Below are 13,948 nucleotides of genomic sequence, written 5' to 3'. Positions count from 1 at the left end.
ATCTGTAATGTATAGGTGTGGGTGGAGCTCAATATCGGGTATTTGCCCAGGGTGTGAAGTAGACCAATGAAGCCCCCAAAGCTGAAGGTGTGTGTGTGTCTTATTTTAGGGAACCCATAGCTGTCAAAGTTTTCTGGGTGATTTTGCTGTGCACTGAGTATTAGTTAAAGCCCCTGGTATAGCACAGTGGTTGACCTACAGGGAGTACTAAACTTTTTTTAAGGTGTTTTTTTATGTTGTCCAGTCAGTTGGGTCTTGACCTTCTGTGCCCAGGTAATTGTTTTGCCTAAGTCTCCTAAGTAGTGGGGACTTCAGATGTATTCATTAAACAAACACACACATAACATAAATTAAAGATAATACAGTGAAAGGAATCAGAAGATGTGTAATTTCAGATTAACTCTTATTTCTGTAAAATGTTGATATGTACAATAAAAGTAAAAGATTACTTGGTAATAAATAAATAAATCAGTAAATAAATAAATATATGGGACTGGAGAGATGGTTCAGCAGTTAAAAATGCTTGCTGTTTTTGCAAAAGACCCGAATTTGGTTCCTAAGACCACACTGGGAAGCTTCAGCCTGTAACTCCAGCTCCAGGCCATCTAATGCCTTCTTCATGAACTCACATGCACATACCCACACAGAGACACAGAATTTAAAATAATATAAATATTTGAATAGTCAATGAGGGATATCTAGATGTTTTTAAACTGATAGTCAAGTTATAAAGTTATAGTGATAAACAATAGAATAACAAGAACTCAGATATTGTTCTTCTAAATTCTGACTGGGGTTAGGGGATTGAGACAGAGTTTTTCTGTAGCTTTGGAGCCTGTCCTGGAACTAACTCTTGTAGACTAGGCTGGCCTCGAACTCACAAAGATCACCCTGCCTTTGCCTCCCGAGTGCTGGAATTAAAGCACCACCACTGCCTGGCTAAATTCTGATTTTGATAAGTATATCATAACCAAGATAAATAGCTTTTATCACACCAGCAGAAGAGCTATTCCACAAACCTTACCCATTGTTAATCAGTTACAACATGATAATGTTATGTTTTGTAACGGAAAGAGGTTTCAAAATGTTGGACACATTTGTGCAGTGGAAACCTAGAAACAAGTAGAGATTTTAATGATATCAACAGTTGCTTGACTACACACACATCTCTGACCATGTTTCCACAGCCTCTCCCCTTTTGTATTTTGATAGTAATTTAGCTCAGCAAACATTTGCTGAGAACAGCCTGAGATACAGAATATAATAACATACAATGTGTGATTTGGGAGGTGGAGGCAGGAAGATCAAGAGTTCAGAGTCCAGTTTGGGTTACATGAGACTGCGCCTCAAAAGAAAAACAAAGCAAAAAGTCAAATTGTGGACTACATCAGCACACAGTCCTTGTCTTCAACTTTTTAATGATCTAGGAGGCAGATAAATAATCTACATGATTGGCTGAAAAATGGAAGTGTGCACAAGATACCTATGTCGTCCAAGGAAGGAAGGATTAATCCTATCGGGGAGAAGCTGGAAGATGACCAGAAAACGGCTTTTAGAAAGAAGTAGAAAGATGTAGCAAAACAACTGAATCAGAAATGATCAAAATTCCTCTACCTAGTACCCAGTCCTGTAGTGGACAGACAGGTTTCCATCGTTACAGTTACTACTGATGCACACCTGCATCAGCCACCTTGGATCACTTAGTTTTAGTTCCTTTTCACTAATTTAAAACTGTATTATTTTGTGTGACGTGTCTGCAAGGGTGTTGACACACTTCTGCCACTGCTCAGATATGGAGGTCAGAGGACAGTTTTTTCCTTCCACTCTGCTCCCAAGGATCAAGCTCAGGTTGTCAGGCTTGCACAGGAAGAATTTTTACCCGCTAAGCCATCTCAATGGCACTAAAATCACTAGTTTATAAATTACACAGCCAAGCAGTGTCTTATTAGTCTCCCACTAGCCTTGCTGTCGAAAACAGTATGTGGGTCATAATACTAACAGTCTTGTGGATTACTTCCCCTTCCAGGGCTTGAAGGCTGCTTTATGGAAATAACCGACTCTTCACTTGAGCTTTGCAAATGTGTGGTGAGTGGTTGCTTGATATCAGAGAGCCAAACATACATGAATCTGACAGAGTACTATAAAGGCTATAGCGCAGAACTCCAGCTTTCTCACATGGTGCACACAAGCCTGATTCAACTCCTACTGTCACAGGGGGGATGTGCAGAGAACCTATTGATTGCTTCACCACTACTCACCTTTCCCCAACCTCAGACTGTCCTGCTGCTGTTTTTCAAATGCTCCAACGTATGTGTGGAGAGCAGAGGACAACTTTTGGAGTCAGTTTCTTCTTTCCACCATGCCTTGTGGGTTCCAGGGCTAGAACTCAGGTTGAGTGTCAAGCTTGAAATGCTGAGCCATCTAACAGATGTCTTTAACTTATACATATTCCTTAACTGTCCCCTCTGGAGGAAGGTTTGAGGCTTGGGTCTGTTGCTTCCTCATATCTGGCCACTCGATGTATAAACTTACTCTTTTTGTTAGTTTGTTTTGCAAGACAAGATTTCTCTGTGTAGCCCTGGTTGTCTTGGAACTTGCTCTGTAGACCAGACTGGTCTGGAACTCAGAGAGTCACCTGACTCTGTCTCTCGAGGGCTGGGATTAAACTCTTACTCTTTCACAAAAGTCATCCTTTCCACAGTTAATATCCTGTGCCGTGCACAAGCAGTTCGGGTTCAATAGTAAATTCAAAGCGGCGTTCTTCCCTAAGGAGTTTAAGGAGCAAACCCCGTCACTTCTTGCTAGCTCTGGGGCTGAATCCTCTCTCCTGCTCTCACTGTGCAGTGGGCTTTGGAGAAGGTATGGTGCCTGAAAGATTGTACTTAGTCAAAAGTCCCACAGATCTGATACTGAGCCCTGGCTAAAAAGGCCTGTGCGGGAGAAGGGAGGACATGGAGGACAGGAGTTTGTACTATAATTAGTTCTAGGAGTAAAATAGCTGGGAGAGGGAGAAGAGTACAGCCGGCAACTATTTTAAGCAACGGGTGATTGACAGGACATGTGTACTGAACTGTACTGATCCAAGGCCCAAGTTGTCTGCCTATGGCGTGTGGTGTGTGTGTGTGTATGTGTGTGTGTGTAGGCCTGGGTCAGCAGAAGCAAGACAGCCAGATAGGCAGGCCGGACGGGGTACCAGCACCTCAACTTGTCTCTGAGGGACACTGTCCAAACTCCGGAGGTCACGGGCCAAGCTGTGCAATGGGTGCTGAGGAGGAGGTACAGGTCACATTAGCAGGGGGAGCACCCTGGGGCTTCCGGCTTCAGGGGGGGGCTGAACAGAAGAAACCTTTACAGGTATCCAAGGTAAGGGAAAGCCCCTAAAGTGATATTTCATAAAAAGGGAGCCTAAGGGAACTTGGGAAGAGTCATGTGGTGGCCTTCTGGGCCAGTGGGTGTGGGCAGAGTGGGAGGTTGTGAAGAAGAGGTAGTGGGCAGGTGGGCAGGTAAGCATGGTCAAGGCTATAGGGAGCAGACTGTGCCCACAAGCTCCTGGAGGACTAGAAGCAAAGACAATTCTGGTTTCAGGGAGCAGAATAAAAGGAAGGCCCTGCTTCAGCACTGTGGGAGAAGAGACTGAGTCTGCTCATCCAGTATTTGCTCCCCTATGTGTGTGAGCTTCTCTACTCCAAACTTCAGGAATGTAGGGAAGGTTCTCATTTCTCTCTGACTAATTTGATGTGTGACAAGCTAAGGCAGTCTCTCCCAGCCCAACCCTGCCTTGCCCTGCCCTGCCCTGCCCTGCCAATGCCTTCAATGCTCCTCTTTCCCTAAGTCATATCCATTTTCTTACTAGGCAAGATTAAGTGCTAGGCTTGCTGATTAAGTCATCAGCCTTACAGCTTTACCCTAAAGGCTTAGCTTTCTGGGCTGTAAAACGTGAGTAATGATAGTACCAACTGTATAAACTAAGAATTAGGTGCAATATTTCATACAGTGCAGTGCCTAACATTGGGAGAGCTCAACAAATGATAGCCCTGTGTCACAATCTCCCAGAATACCTCTAGGCAGGTCTTTTTATTTGCACCCCAGACACCTCCTTACTCTATTTGCCCTACAAGACAACAACAACAAGAAAGCCTTTTTTGTCCTTTCATTCCACTCTCATTGGAGCTCCCCATGATCCACAATCTCTCCTCCAACATCTTAGATCCGAAGACGGAGCCAGGCTGGAAGAGCAGGACTCCGAGAGAGGGACCAGCTCTTGGCAATCAATGGAGTTTCTTGCACAAACTTCTCCCATGCCAGTGCCATGACCCTCATCGATGCCTCAGGACATCAACTCGTCCTCACTGTTAGGAGGTATGAAGTCCTCTCCTCCTTTTTCTCTAGCCTGGGTCTCATCTTGCCTGTCTCAGCTCTATGTCTCACTGACCTGACTTCGGTAACTAACACGTACCTATTTCTGGTTACTTTTTCTGCTGAAGAATGTTTGTATATACATCCCAATGGAATGTATCTGCAACTGAGGGATGGGGTGTCAAGCAGGTATTTGAATGTCTGGTAGACTTCAATTCTTTCCCATTCCTTATCACATCTTCCTCAAAGTCGTCAGATCCCTCTCTCCTAGCCCACCTATTCCAGCCATATGCCAGTATCCTTTCTCCCCTGCCTTGCTCCTTCATCCCTCCAGATCCCCCCCAGAGCTGTTAGTCCTGTAACCATTAGACCCTCTTTCAAATTCATCTTTTCCATGCAGGGTAGCAGATGAAGGGTCTGTGAGATCTCCATCTCCAGGGGAGCTTCAGGTGCTGTCACCCCTATCTCCGCTGAGTCCAGAGCCCCCAGGTGCTCCTGCTCCCCAGGCTTTTCAGCCTGGGAGCCTTCGTTCACCTCCTGACAGTGAAGCTTACTATGGAGAGACAGACAGTGATGTTGATGGCCCTGCCACACAGGAGAAACCCCGCCGAACCCGCCGCCGAGGTCCCACAAGGCCCGTCCCTCCAGGAGCCACACCTGATGAGGTCTACCTGTCTGACAGTCCTGCAGAACCAGTACCTGCTAAAACTGGCTCTCCCAGCCAGGGTGACAGCCGTGTGAGCTCCCCATCTTGGGAGGAAGGAACAGCCCTTCAGCCACCACCTGCAGAAGCACTTCTGCTACCTCATGGTCCACTCCGACCTGGTCCTCATCTCATCCCTATGGTGGGTCCTGTCCCTCACCCAGTGGGAGAAGATCTTACTGCCACCTACACCCAAAAGGCCAAGCAAGCCAGTGAGTGCCTGATTTTTTTTGTTCTCAATCAGGATCTGAGTCCTAAGTCTCATCCACACATCATATCTACCTCATGTTCCCTGGAAGCAGTCTTTGGGACAAGTTGAGAAAGTAATGAGGAAGAGGAGAATTATTTTACTCAGGGTCCTAGTTATCTTACAACTGTTATTTTTACATGGCTTAGTGGCTCAAACCAAGAACAGACAATAGAGGTGAAATGGTGAGGGCCTGACGTTTGTGATGGCGGTGGTTTTGCTAGATGGCAGGATGAAGGGAAGAGAAAGGACAGTTTCCAGGCAGGGAATCTGAAAGCAGGCCATGCTCTAGGGGCTTTGCACAGTTTTAATTGTAGGCACGGTGTGAATGATACTTTTGACACTTGTGAGTTCATTGGGATTTCTGGGAACTAACGGGGTGTTAGGAGTAATCATGAGACCTCTAGGAAGTTGGGAAGGAATTTTATTTTTGTTTGTTTGTTTTGTTTTTCGAGACAGGGTTTCTTTGTAGCTTTGAAGCCTATCCTGGAACTAGCTCTTGTAGACCAGGCTGGCCTCAAACTCATAGAGATCCACTTGCCTCTGCCTCCCGAGTGCGCATCGCCACCCGACTAGGTTCTTGCTATTTTGATGTGAGCTACAGAATGGAATCTAGTGAAGTTTTTCTCTGTCCTACGCCTCCCATTCTGTTTCCACAGACTTCCTTTTTGTCATTTCTGAAATCTCAGTATTCACTCTCTCTGGTAATCTGTTCTCTCTTTCTCAGGATTCTCTCTTCTCAGGACTCGCTCTCTCTGGTTACCTGTTCTCTCTCAGGACTCGCTCTCCCTGGTTATCTGTTCTCTCTCAGGACTCGCTCTCCCTGGTTATCTGTTCTCTCTCAGGACTTGCTCTCTCTGGTTACCTGTTCTCTCTCTCTCAGGACTCGCTCTCCCTGGTTATCTGTTCTCTCTCTCTCAGGACTCGCTCTCCCTGGTTATCTGTTCTCTCTCTCTCAGGACTCGCTCTCTCTGGTTACCTGTTCTCTTTCTCTCAGGACTCGCTCTCCCTGGTTACCTGTTCTCTCTCTCTCAGGACTCGCTCTCTCTGGTTACCTGTTCTCTCTCAGGACTTGCTCTCCCTGGTTACCTGTTCTCTTTTCTCAGGACTCGCTCTCTCTGGTTACCTGTTCTCTTTTCTCAGGACTCGCTCTCCCTGGTTATCTGTTCTCTCTCAGGACTCGCTCTCCCTGGTTATCTGTTCTCTCTCAGGACTCGCTCTCCCTGGTTATCTGTTCTCTTTTCTCAGGACTTGCTCTCCCTGGTTATCTGTTCTCTCTCTCTCAGGACTCGCTCTCTCTGGTTACCTGTTCTCTCTCTCAGGACTTGCTCTCCCTGGTTATCTGTTCTCTCTCAGGACTCGCTCTCCCTGGTTACCTGTTCTCTCTCTCTCAGGACTCGTTCTCCCTGGTTATCTGTTCTCTCTCAGGACTCGCTCTCTCTGGTTATCTGTTCTCTCTCAGGACTCGCTCTCCCTGGTTACCTGTTTTCTTTTCTCAGGACTCGCTCTCCCTGATTATCTGTTCTCTCTTCACCATTCTGATTCTCACTTCAAGGAATTCTGTCTTTAAATTTGCATAGAGGCTAAACATGTGGGAGCTTATAGTCTGATATCCTAAGAGTGTTCCCATATCCTACAAAGAAATTCCAAATGTATGTTCAAGATCCCATACTTATCCCTAATTCTCATTTTAGCACCCCTCCCTTCCCATCATGCTGGGCAAGATTCTATTTAGTGGCTCAGGCTTATTTTTAGCCAAGCAGACCTCACAGTACAGAGAGGGTGGGGTGAGGGGAAGGGGAGGCAGGTGCCCACGTCTATCACACCAGAAGTTGGGAGGGGGACAGGTTCTAAAAACAGCTCAGTGAGTTCATTCAGCTGCCAGCTCTGGAGACAAGACAAAGGGGCTTTAAAAGGCCTTGGGGGTGACTCAGGCTGGTCCTGCTCCAGCCAGCGCTGCCTTTCTCAGCATGGAGGCCATTGAGCCCCTCAGCCAAGCCAGCTGCGACAAAGACCCAGTTCCTGAGCTCCAAGACCCATTCTATGCAGGTACTACCCTTTCCCACTCAAAGGGTGCTGGGGTTAGAGTGGAGGGCAGTGTCTCAGCAGTGTAGGAAGGGTGGTTGTTGGGAAAGGCCACACTCTCTTATCCTCTTTTTGCTGTCCTTTCCCTCATTCTTTCAGGAAAATGTCACCACCCTTTTCTCAGAATGGGTTGATGGGTTTATGACCACACGAGCTGTGGAACACTCATAGGAAGAGAGAAGTAGGGGTGCCCTGGGATACACGGGGCCATGTACGTGCAAATCTGGGAGAAGATATGTGGGAACACTTGGTGTTGTTGTACAGGGGCAGCTTACATCAGGACAGCACAATGGCCTGTTCACGTGGGCCCTGGCAGCGTGTCAATGCTGTTTACTCATCTCACTGTGCACAAAGTTATCTTATGAAGAGCTAGGCAATAATGCCCTTATTTACAGGAAGGTAAACGGCTGAGATGAAGTAATTCTCCCAAAACTAAAGTCTGACTCCTGTGTCTATTCTCTCACGCATAATACTATTCTGTGTTATACACGTGGGGACAAAAGGAATGAGGACCCTAATTAGAAAGCAGCTTGGTATCTTGAGAGGAAAAGTAGATGGAATGTCAAGAATTTTCCAGGAGGAACTGGGGATCACAGACCAGAAAGGATCCATGTCCAGGGCGGGGTCTATAGTAGGGCAGCTCTTCCTACTTCCCGGCCCCACCTACTCAGGCCCCACGTGGCGTATGAAGTCCTGCCCTGGTTCCTCAGCACACAGATCTTCTCATGCCCACCTAAAGGTATGCTCCTCTTTTGAGATCTCCACTTGAAAGGCTAGGCAAATGGGAAAGGAAACAGTTTTGGCCTCTGAAGCTGTCTACCCCAGAGCCAACACCAACTTGTGAGAAAGGAGAATATATTTACCTGCTGACCTTGAAATCCCCTAAAGATGTGGGGGTTTGCCATGGAGAGCAGCACTTTGGCTTGACCTGCAGCTTGGATGGAAAGGAGCATTCTAGCAGTTAGGAGGGCCAAGGTCAGTTCTAAAATCCTATCGACACTAAACCAGAGTCTCTATGGGAAAAACTTTGGGAAGTCCTACCTGGAAATGTATTTGACAGATGTGTTTGCAACCCTGTGTTTGTATGAGGGTATAGGTATAAATGAACTGATGAGTATGTAAGCTGGGACAACTGTGAATATGGAAGTTCAATGGAGGAAGTATGTCCCATAGCTGGTTTTCAGGAGACTGATGTTAACGTGGTAGAGGGGAGCTGCTTCTAGGAGTGTTTATGATGTGACCTTGTGAATTGTGAATGAAGGGCCTCGTTAAGAACCTGTGTGTTGGTCTGGGCACAGAGGTGCACACCTTTAATCCCAGGACTTGGAAGGCAGCAATAGCTGGATCTCTGTGAGTTTGAGGCCAACTTGGTCTACACAGCGAGTTCCAGAACAGCAAGGGACATGTAGAGAGGCCCTGAGACAAAAGGAATCTATGTGTTCTGGTTAAAGGAGTAGTAGGTGTGAAGAATCCACTTACATAGTATGGTAGGAGACGTGTCCCTTCTTAACTTTTCTCTCCGGGATGGGTCCTGCCTGCCTTAGAATAACCCCTCCCCCACTCCACTGCCAGTCAGGAATGGGAGGCAGGTGGAGAATGTGTGGCGTGGATAAGGCTCATTTCCTGGAAAACGTGAGTGCAACAGAGTGGGCAGAAGAGCTGCGGTGTGGGCAGTGTCCTGTCCTTGATTTCACCTTTTCCCCTCCAGTCCGCCTCCAAGTCAGAGGACTTTGCCACAGGCAAGAGACATTGTGGTTCCTTTCAGCGGAAAAAACAGGAGGTCAGAGCTTTGAGGAGCAGAATTAGAATAGGGTTGATTACTCTACCTCTTGATCTCCTCCTCAGAACTGCAACGTGCAGAAAGTCTCCAGGAGAAGAGCGTGAAGGAGGCCAAGACCAAATGCCGGACCATTGCATCCCTGCTAACAGCAGCCCCCAACCCTCACTCCAAGGGGGTGCTCATGTTTAAGAAACGGCGGCAGAGAGCCAAGAAGTACACCCTAGTGAGTTTCGGGGCTGCAGCTGGGACAGGAACAGAGGAGGAGGACGGCCTCCCCCCAACGAGTGAGTCAGAGCTGGACGAAGAGGCCTTCTCAGACGCCCGCAGCCTTACTAATCAGTCCGACTGGGACAGCCCTTATCTGGACATGGAGCTGGCCAGGGCTGACTCAGGAACAACAGAGAGCTCCGGGCTGGGAGGGCAGTTGAGCGAGGTCTCTGGGCGAGGGGTCCAGCTCTTTGAACAGCAGCGCCAACGGGCAGCCTCTTGCACCCAGGATTTGGCTCAGGTGAGCCCAGCAGCCATGCTAAATGGGCAGGGTCTGCAGTCACCACCTCGAGCTCAGAGTGCTCCCCCAGAGGCAGCTGTGCTCCCACTCAGCCCTTTGCCGGCCCCTGCAGTCAGCCCTAGCCCCTTCTTGCCGGATGGTGGAGCCCCCAGCCCAGCGCCAAGTATCTTTAACAGGTCAGCGAGGCCTTTTACCCCAGGTTTACAAGGACAAAGGTCAGGTACCACCTCAGTGATTTTCAGACCTTTAGCCCCTAAGAGGGTGAACGAAGGCCTGGGAGCCACCAACCCCGCCCCGTCCCCCTTCACAGCCCCTCTGCAGGGGCCCACCCCACTGCCCAGCTTCATCACAGGAATGCCTGGCCACACGCCCATCTCCGGGGCTCCCAGCACCCCACGCTCCTGCGGTCCCGTAACCGCTACTAGCTCCCTGTACATCCCAGCCCCGAGCCGGCCCGTTACACCGGGAGGCGCCCCAGAGCCTCCCGCTCCTGCTAGCGCAGCTGCTATGACCTCCACCGCTTCCATCTTCTTGTCGGCGCCTCTGAGAAGCTCTGTGCGCCCGGAGGCGCCTAGCCCCGCGGCCCCCGGGTCTGCCAGCGTTCGGGAGCAGCGCATCTCTGTGCCAGCTGCCCGCACTGGCATCCTGCAGGAGGCCCGGCGCCGGGGCACCCGGAAGCAGATGTTCCGACCTGGAAAGGAAGAGCCGAAGAACTCGCCCAACCCCGAGCTGCTATCGTTGGTGCAGAACCTGGATGAAAAACCTCGGGCGGGTGGTGTGGAATCTGGTACGGAGGAGGATGCTTTAAGCCTTGGAGCTGAAGCCTGTAACTTCATGCAGCCACTAGGGGGCAAGAGTTACAAGACCTTGTCTCAAGTGCCACCGAAAACTCCGCCTCCAATGGCTCCCAAAACTCCACCTCCTACAACTCCTAAGACTCCACCCCCTGTGGCTCCTAAACCCGCCTCTCAAGGGCTCCTTGATGGGCTAGTGAATGGGTCGGCCCCTATGGGTGGAATCCCGGAGCTCCCAAGGCTGCAGGGGAGGGGTGGGGAGCTATTTGCCAAGCGGCAGAGCCGTGCCGACAGGTACGTGGTGGAGGCTACACCTGGCGGTAGCCTTAACCCTGGCCTTAGCCCTAGAAGTCCTTCTCCCACGCCTTCACTGCCCCCATCGTGGAAATACTCACCTAACATCCGTGCCCCACCCCCTATTGCTTACAACCCACTACTCTCACCTTTTTTTCCCCAAGCTGCCCGAACTCTCCCCAATAAGGCCCAATCCCAGGGTCCTCGGGCGACCCCCAAACAGGGTATCAAGGCCCTGGATTTTATGCGGCATCAGCCATACCAACTCAAAACTGCAATGTTCTGTTTTGATGAGGTTCCTTCAACTCCTGGCCCCATTTCAGGACCTCCCAAAACTGCCCGAGTCCAGGAGATCCGCAGATTTTCCACTCCGGCACCCCAGCCCACTGCAGAACCCTTGGTTCCCACTGTTCTTGCCCCCAGAGCGGCTACCACATTGGATGAACCAATTTGGAGGGCAGAGCTGGCCTCACCCCCTGTCACTAACCCAGACCATCCTCAAGAGTCTCCCAGGAGCTTTGCTGCCACCCCCAGCTCCTGTGGTTTCCAAGTAGCTAGGCCCCGGTTCTCAGCCACCAGAACAGGGTTGCAGGCTCATGTGTGGAGGCCTGGGGCAGGGCATCAGTGAACAGGGAAGAGGCCCCAGGACCAAGTAATGGAACTTAGAGTCCCAGACTTTTCTTCTGCTTTGTACTACCGGCTTTTTATCCCTGCATCGCCTCTTGCCAGAGATAGTGTTCCCCTTCAGTTTCTCAACTCTGTGCGGCTTGCTGCTTTTTAACCTATTATCTTTGCTCTGGTATCTTCTCTATATTTCCCTGGCTCGATCTCTGGCTTCTCCACCCAGAGGTCTCAGCAGTTTCTCTCCCCCCCCCCCCCCCATTTGTGTTTCTGTCTGTGGGCACTTTAGTGTTAGGCAAAAAGAGCACTGTAAATGACCATTGAGATCTCAGGCAAAAAGCTCACCACTAGGCAAGCAACTGAACCGTGTCCTGAGCCCCTCCACACTCCTCACTCTGCGTATGTGTGTATGTGTGTGTTTCTCTGTGTGTGTGTGCGCGCACGCGTGTGTGCTCATACTTTTGCAAATGTGTGTGGCTAAGATCTGCTCTGGAAAGGCATAAATTAACCATATATGTGAGCTTCTCTTGAGGCAAAGATAAGAGGGGAGTTCTTTTCCTTCTACTAGAAGGGCCAGATAGCTCCACAGGGATCTTGTGAGGGACAAGAGCTTAACTGCAGAAAAACTCCCGAGAGAGGATGTCTGTAGCAGGGACACAGCATTGTGATGTTAACGAGTCTGACAAGTTTCATGGGTCTGAGTTATACAAGCTAGACCTGGAATAAAACTAAGAATTCCATTTCTTTGGAGTTCCGGAAGTTAGCAAGCGGGGTCCTGTGCTGAGCAAGTTAGTATCCAGAAAGTAGAGCTTTTCTTCTGAACTGCTGAAGATAAAAAAGAGGTGAACAGAGAGAGAGTGCATGGGGAGAGTGAGGCAAAAGCCAGGAGCAGGGCTGAAATGAGTGACGTGACCAAGAGGGAGACCAGCTATGTGTAAGGGAGCATAGGGGGACAGGCTGAGCTCAGGAGAATGCAAGCATTTGCCAGAGCAACGGTGTGAGGTGTGTGCCGAATGTTAGAGCTGGTGGCTGTGCTACCTCCTGTGAATCTGACCTTCCATGGCTGCCGCTTCTCCTGACTATCTGGGAAAGACAGGGAGACACTGGGCCCAGACCTCTTTTTTGGCCTACCCTACCCGCAGAAGCCCAGCTTTTGTTCCTGTTCAGCTTCAGGTCCTAATTTCTGGTCCTAGAAGGGTAAGGACTCTCCTTCCATGAAGACCACCACCAGCCACGCCTGCCATTTGGCCTCAAAGTCGACCTTTTCCTTTCCAATATTGGGCACCACAGTTCTTTGGTTTGTGCACAAGAATAAAACATATGCCCACACCTTCTGTTGCTGTCGTCTCTTCTGGTTTTATGCCCAATTCTGATGGCTTTGTGGTCTTCTCTAGCCCACTGTGCTGATTTTGTCTCTCCTCCTGCCTTCCCATCTTTCCCATCCCCACACTCTCTCCTCCAGCCTCTCTCCCTCTTCTTCCGAAGCTCATTCTTTCAAGGTGTAGTTCAGCTTGCACAACTGAGAGCAACCAGAAAGGATCTTGGAGCCCTTTGCCGTCGCATTTCCTGGATCCCTGGGGGACGTAGCTGTGTTAAATGTTCTCTGGGAATCACGGAAAGGGAACGCAATGACAGGTGTGGGTGGTATGGAACAGACCAGAGAATGTGGCTTGAGACTACCGTAGAGAATCTAGGGACTGACTGGAATGCGAGAAGGAAAGTGTCGTTACTTGGTTTACCAGAAGGGGGCATGTTTGTGGCAGTAACCAGATGCTCCCAAGTTCAGCAGCTGGGAATTCCAAAGGAAGGGTTGAGACACCACAGGCTAATACCATGTCTTCATATATTTTGTTTCAGGTATTTGGTCATAGGTGACCAGGCTCTGAGTTTTGTTTTGACAAGAATGTAGTAGTAATAACAAAGTTACCTTTCACTATTTATTTATTTTTTTCTGTTTCCTTGGGTTGGAAGGAAATGGACCAAAGATGAAAGATCTGGGCAGTGGCCACCTGCTGTGGCGAGTGAGGTGGGGGGACAATCAGCATAACAAGAATAGGATGGCAGAAGGGTGTGGTCAGGAAGGATGAGGGCGGAAGCTGACAGAGGGACCCGTGCATTCTAAAAGTTTCAGAAAACCACTTCCTATGAGGCGTGGGAACAAGGGATGGTCGTGGGGCTGGGGGGGAGGGGTGAATGTGAATGAAGCACTATAAAACACAGGTGAAAAGTGAACTTTTGGGAGGGTGAGGGACAAGATTTTCCTGTGTAGCCCTGGCTGTCTTTAAACGTAGGAAGTACTGAGTAGTGGGGTTAAAGTCATGTACCACCAATATATGTTTACTAAGTTAACCCCCCACACCAAAAAAAAAAAAGCCATTTCCTCAGGGTAGCTATTAAGGCAAGAGGTACAAAAGCAGCTGGCTTCAGACCATGAGCGGAAGATGAGGAAGTGTCCAGGGTATTCCTGCAGCTCCCGCGGCAGTGCTTCTCAACCTTCCCGACACTGCCACCCGTTAAGACTATCCCTCATGCTGTGGTGACGCCCAACCATAAAGCCGTT

General features: G+C 49.3%; 1 protein-coding gene across 2 annotated transcripts; it reads left to right on the top strand.

Moving 5' to 3' along the window:
* Positions 1 to 3,258: 3,258 nt before the first annotated feature.
* On the top strand, positions 3,259 to 12,716 carry Synpo2l (synaptopodin 2 like). 2 transcript variants are annotated; one of them, XM_041638951.1, is made up of 4 exons: positions 3,259 to 3,363; positions 4,208 to 4,359; positions 4,757 to 5,271; positions 9,237 to 12,716. In XM_041638951.1, the coding sequence occupies exons 1-4, from the start codon at positions 3,259 to 3,261 to the stop codon at positions 11,393 to 11,395; spliced, it is 2,931 nt and encodes a 976-aa protein (XP_041494885.1). In that variant the 3' UTR covers positions 11,396 to 12,716. The 2 variants fall into 2 exon arrangements, with proteins under 2 accessions (XP_041494885.1, XP_041494886.1); XM_041638952.1 differs by lacking the exons at positions 3,259 to 3,363; positions 4,208 to 4,359; positions 4,757 to 5,271 and adding an exon at positions 7,253 to 7,355.
* Positions 12,717 to 13,948: the final 1,232 nt, after the last annotated feature.

The sequence above is a fragment of the Microtus oregoni genome, unplaced genomic scaffold, assembly GCF_018167655.1.
Source record: "Microtus oregoni isolate MIOR12 unplaced genomic scaffold, Mior012 000056F_ref0000123, whole genome shotgun sequence".
Classification (NCBI taxonomy): Eukaryota; Metazoa; Chordata; class Mammalia; order Rodentia; family Cricetidae; genus Microtus; species Microtus oregoni.
Note: the sequence above shows the minus strand (reverse complement) of the source record. Positions and strands in the feature narration are given on the sequence as shown.

Bases quoted from the DNA above. Each gene is read 5' to 3' on its own strand.
- Synpo2l (XM_041638951.1), top strand. From the start codon at position 3,259: ATGGGTGCTGAGGAGGAGGTACAGGTCACATTAGCAGGGGGAGCACCC. The intron at 3,364-4,207 runs GTAAGGGAAAGC...CCAACATCTTAG, and splicing joins AACCTTTACAGGTATCCAAG to ATCCGAAGACGGAGCCAGGC. The intron at 4,360-4,756 runs GTATGAAGTCCT...TTTTCCATGCAG, and splicing joins CTCGTCCTCACTGTTAGGAG to GGTAGCAGATGAAGGGTCTG.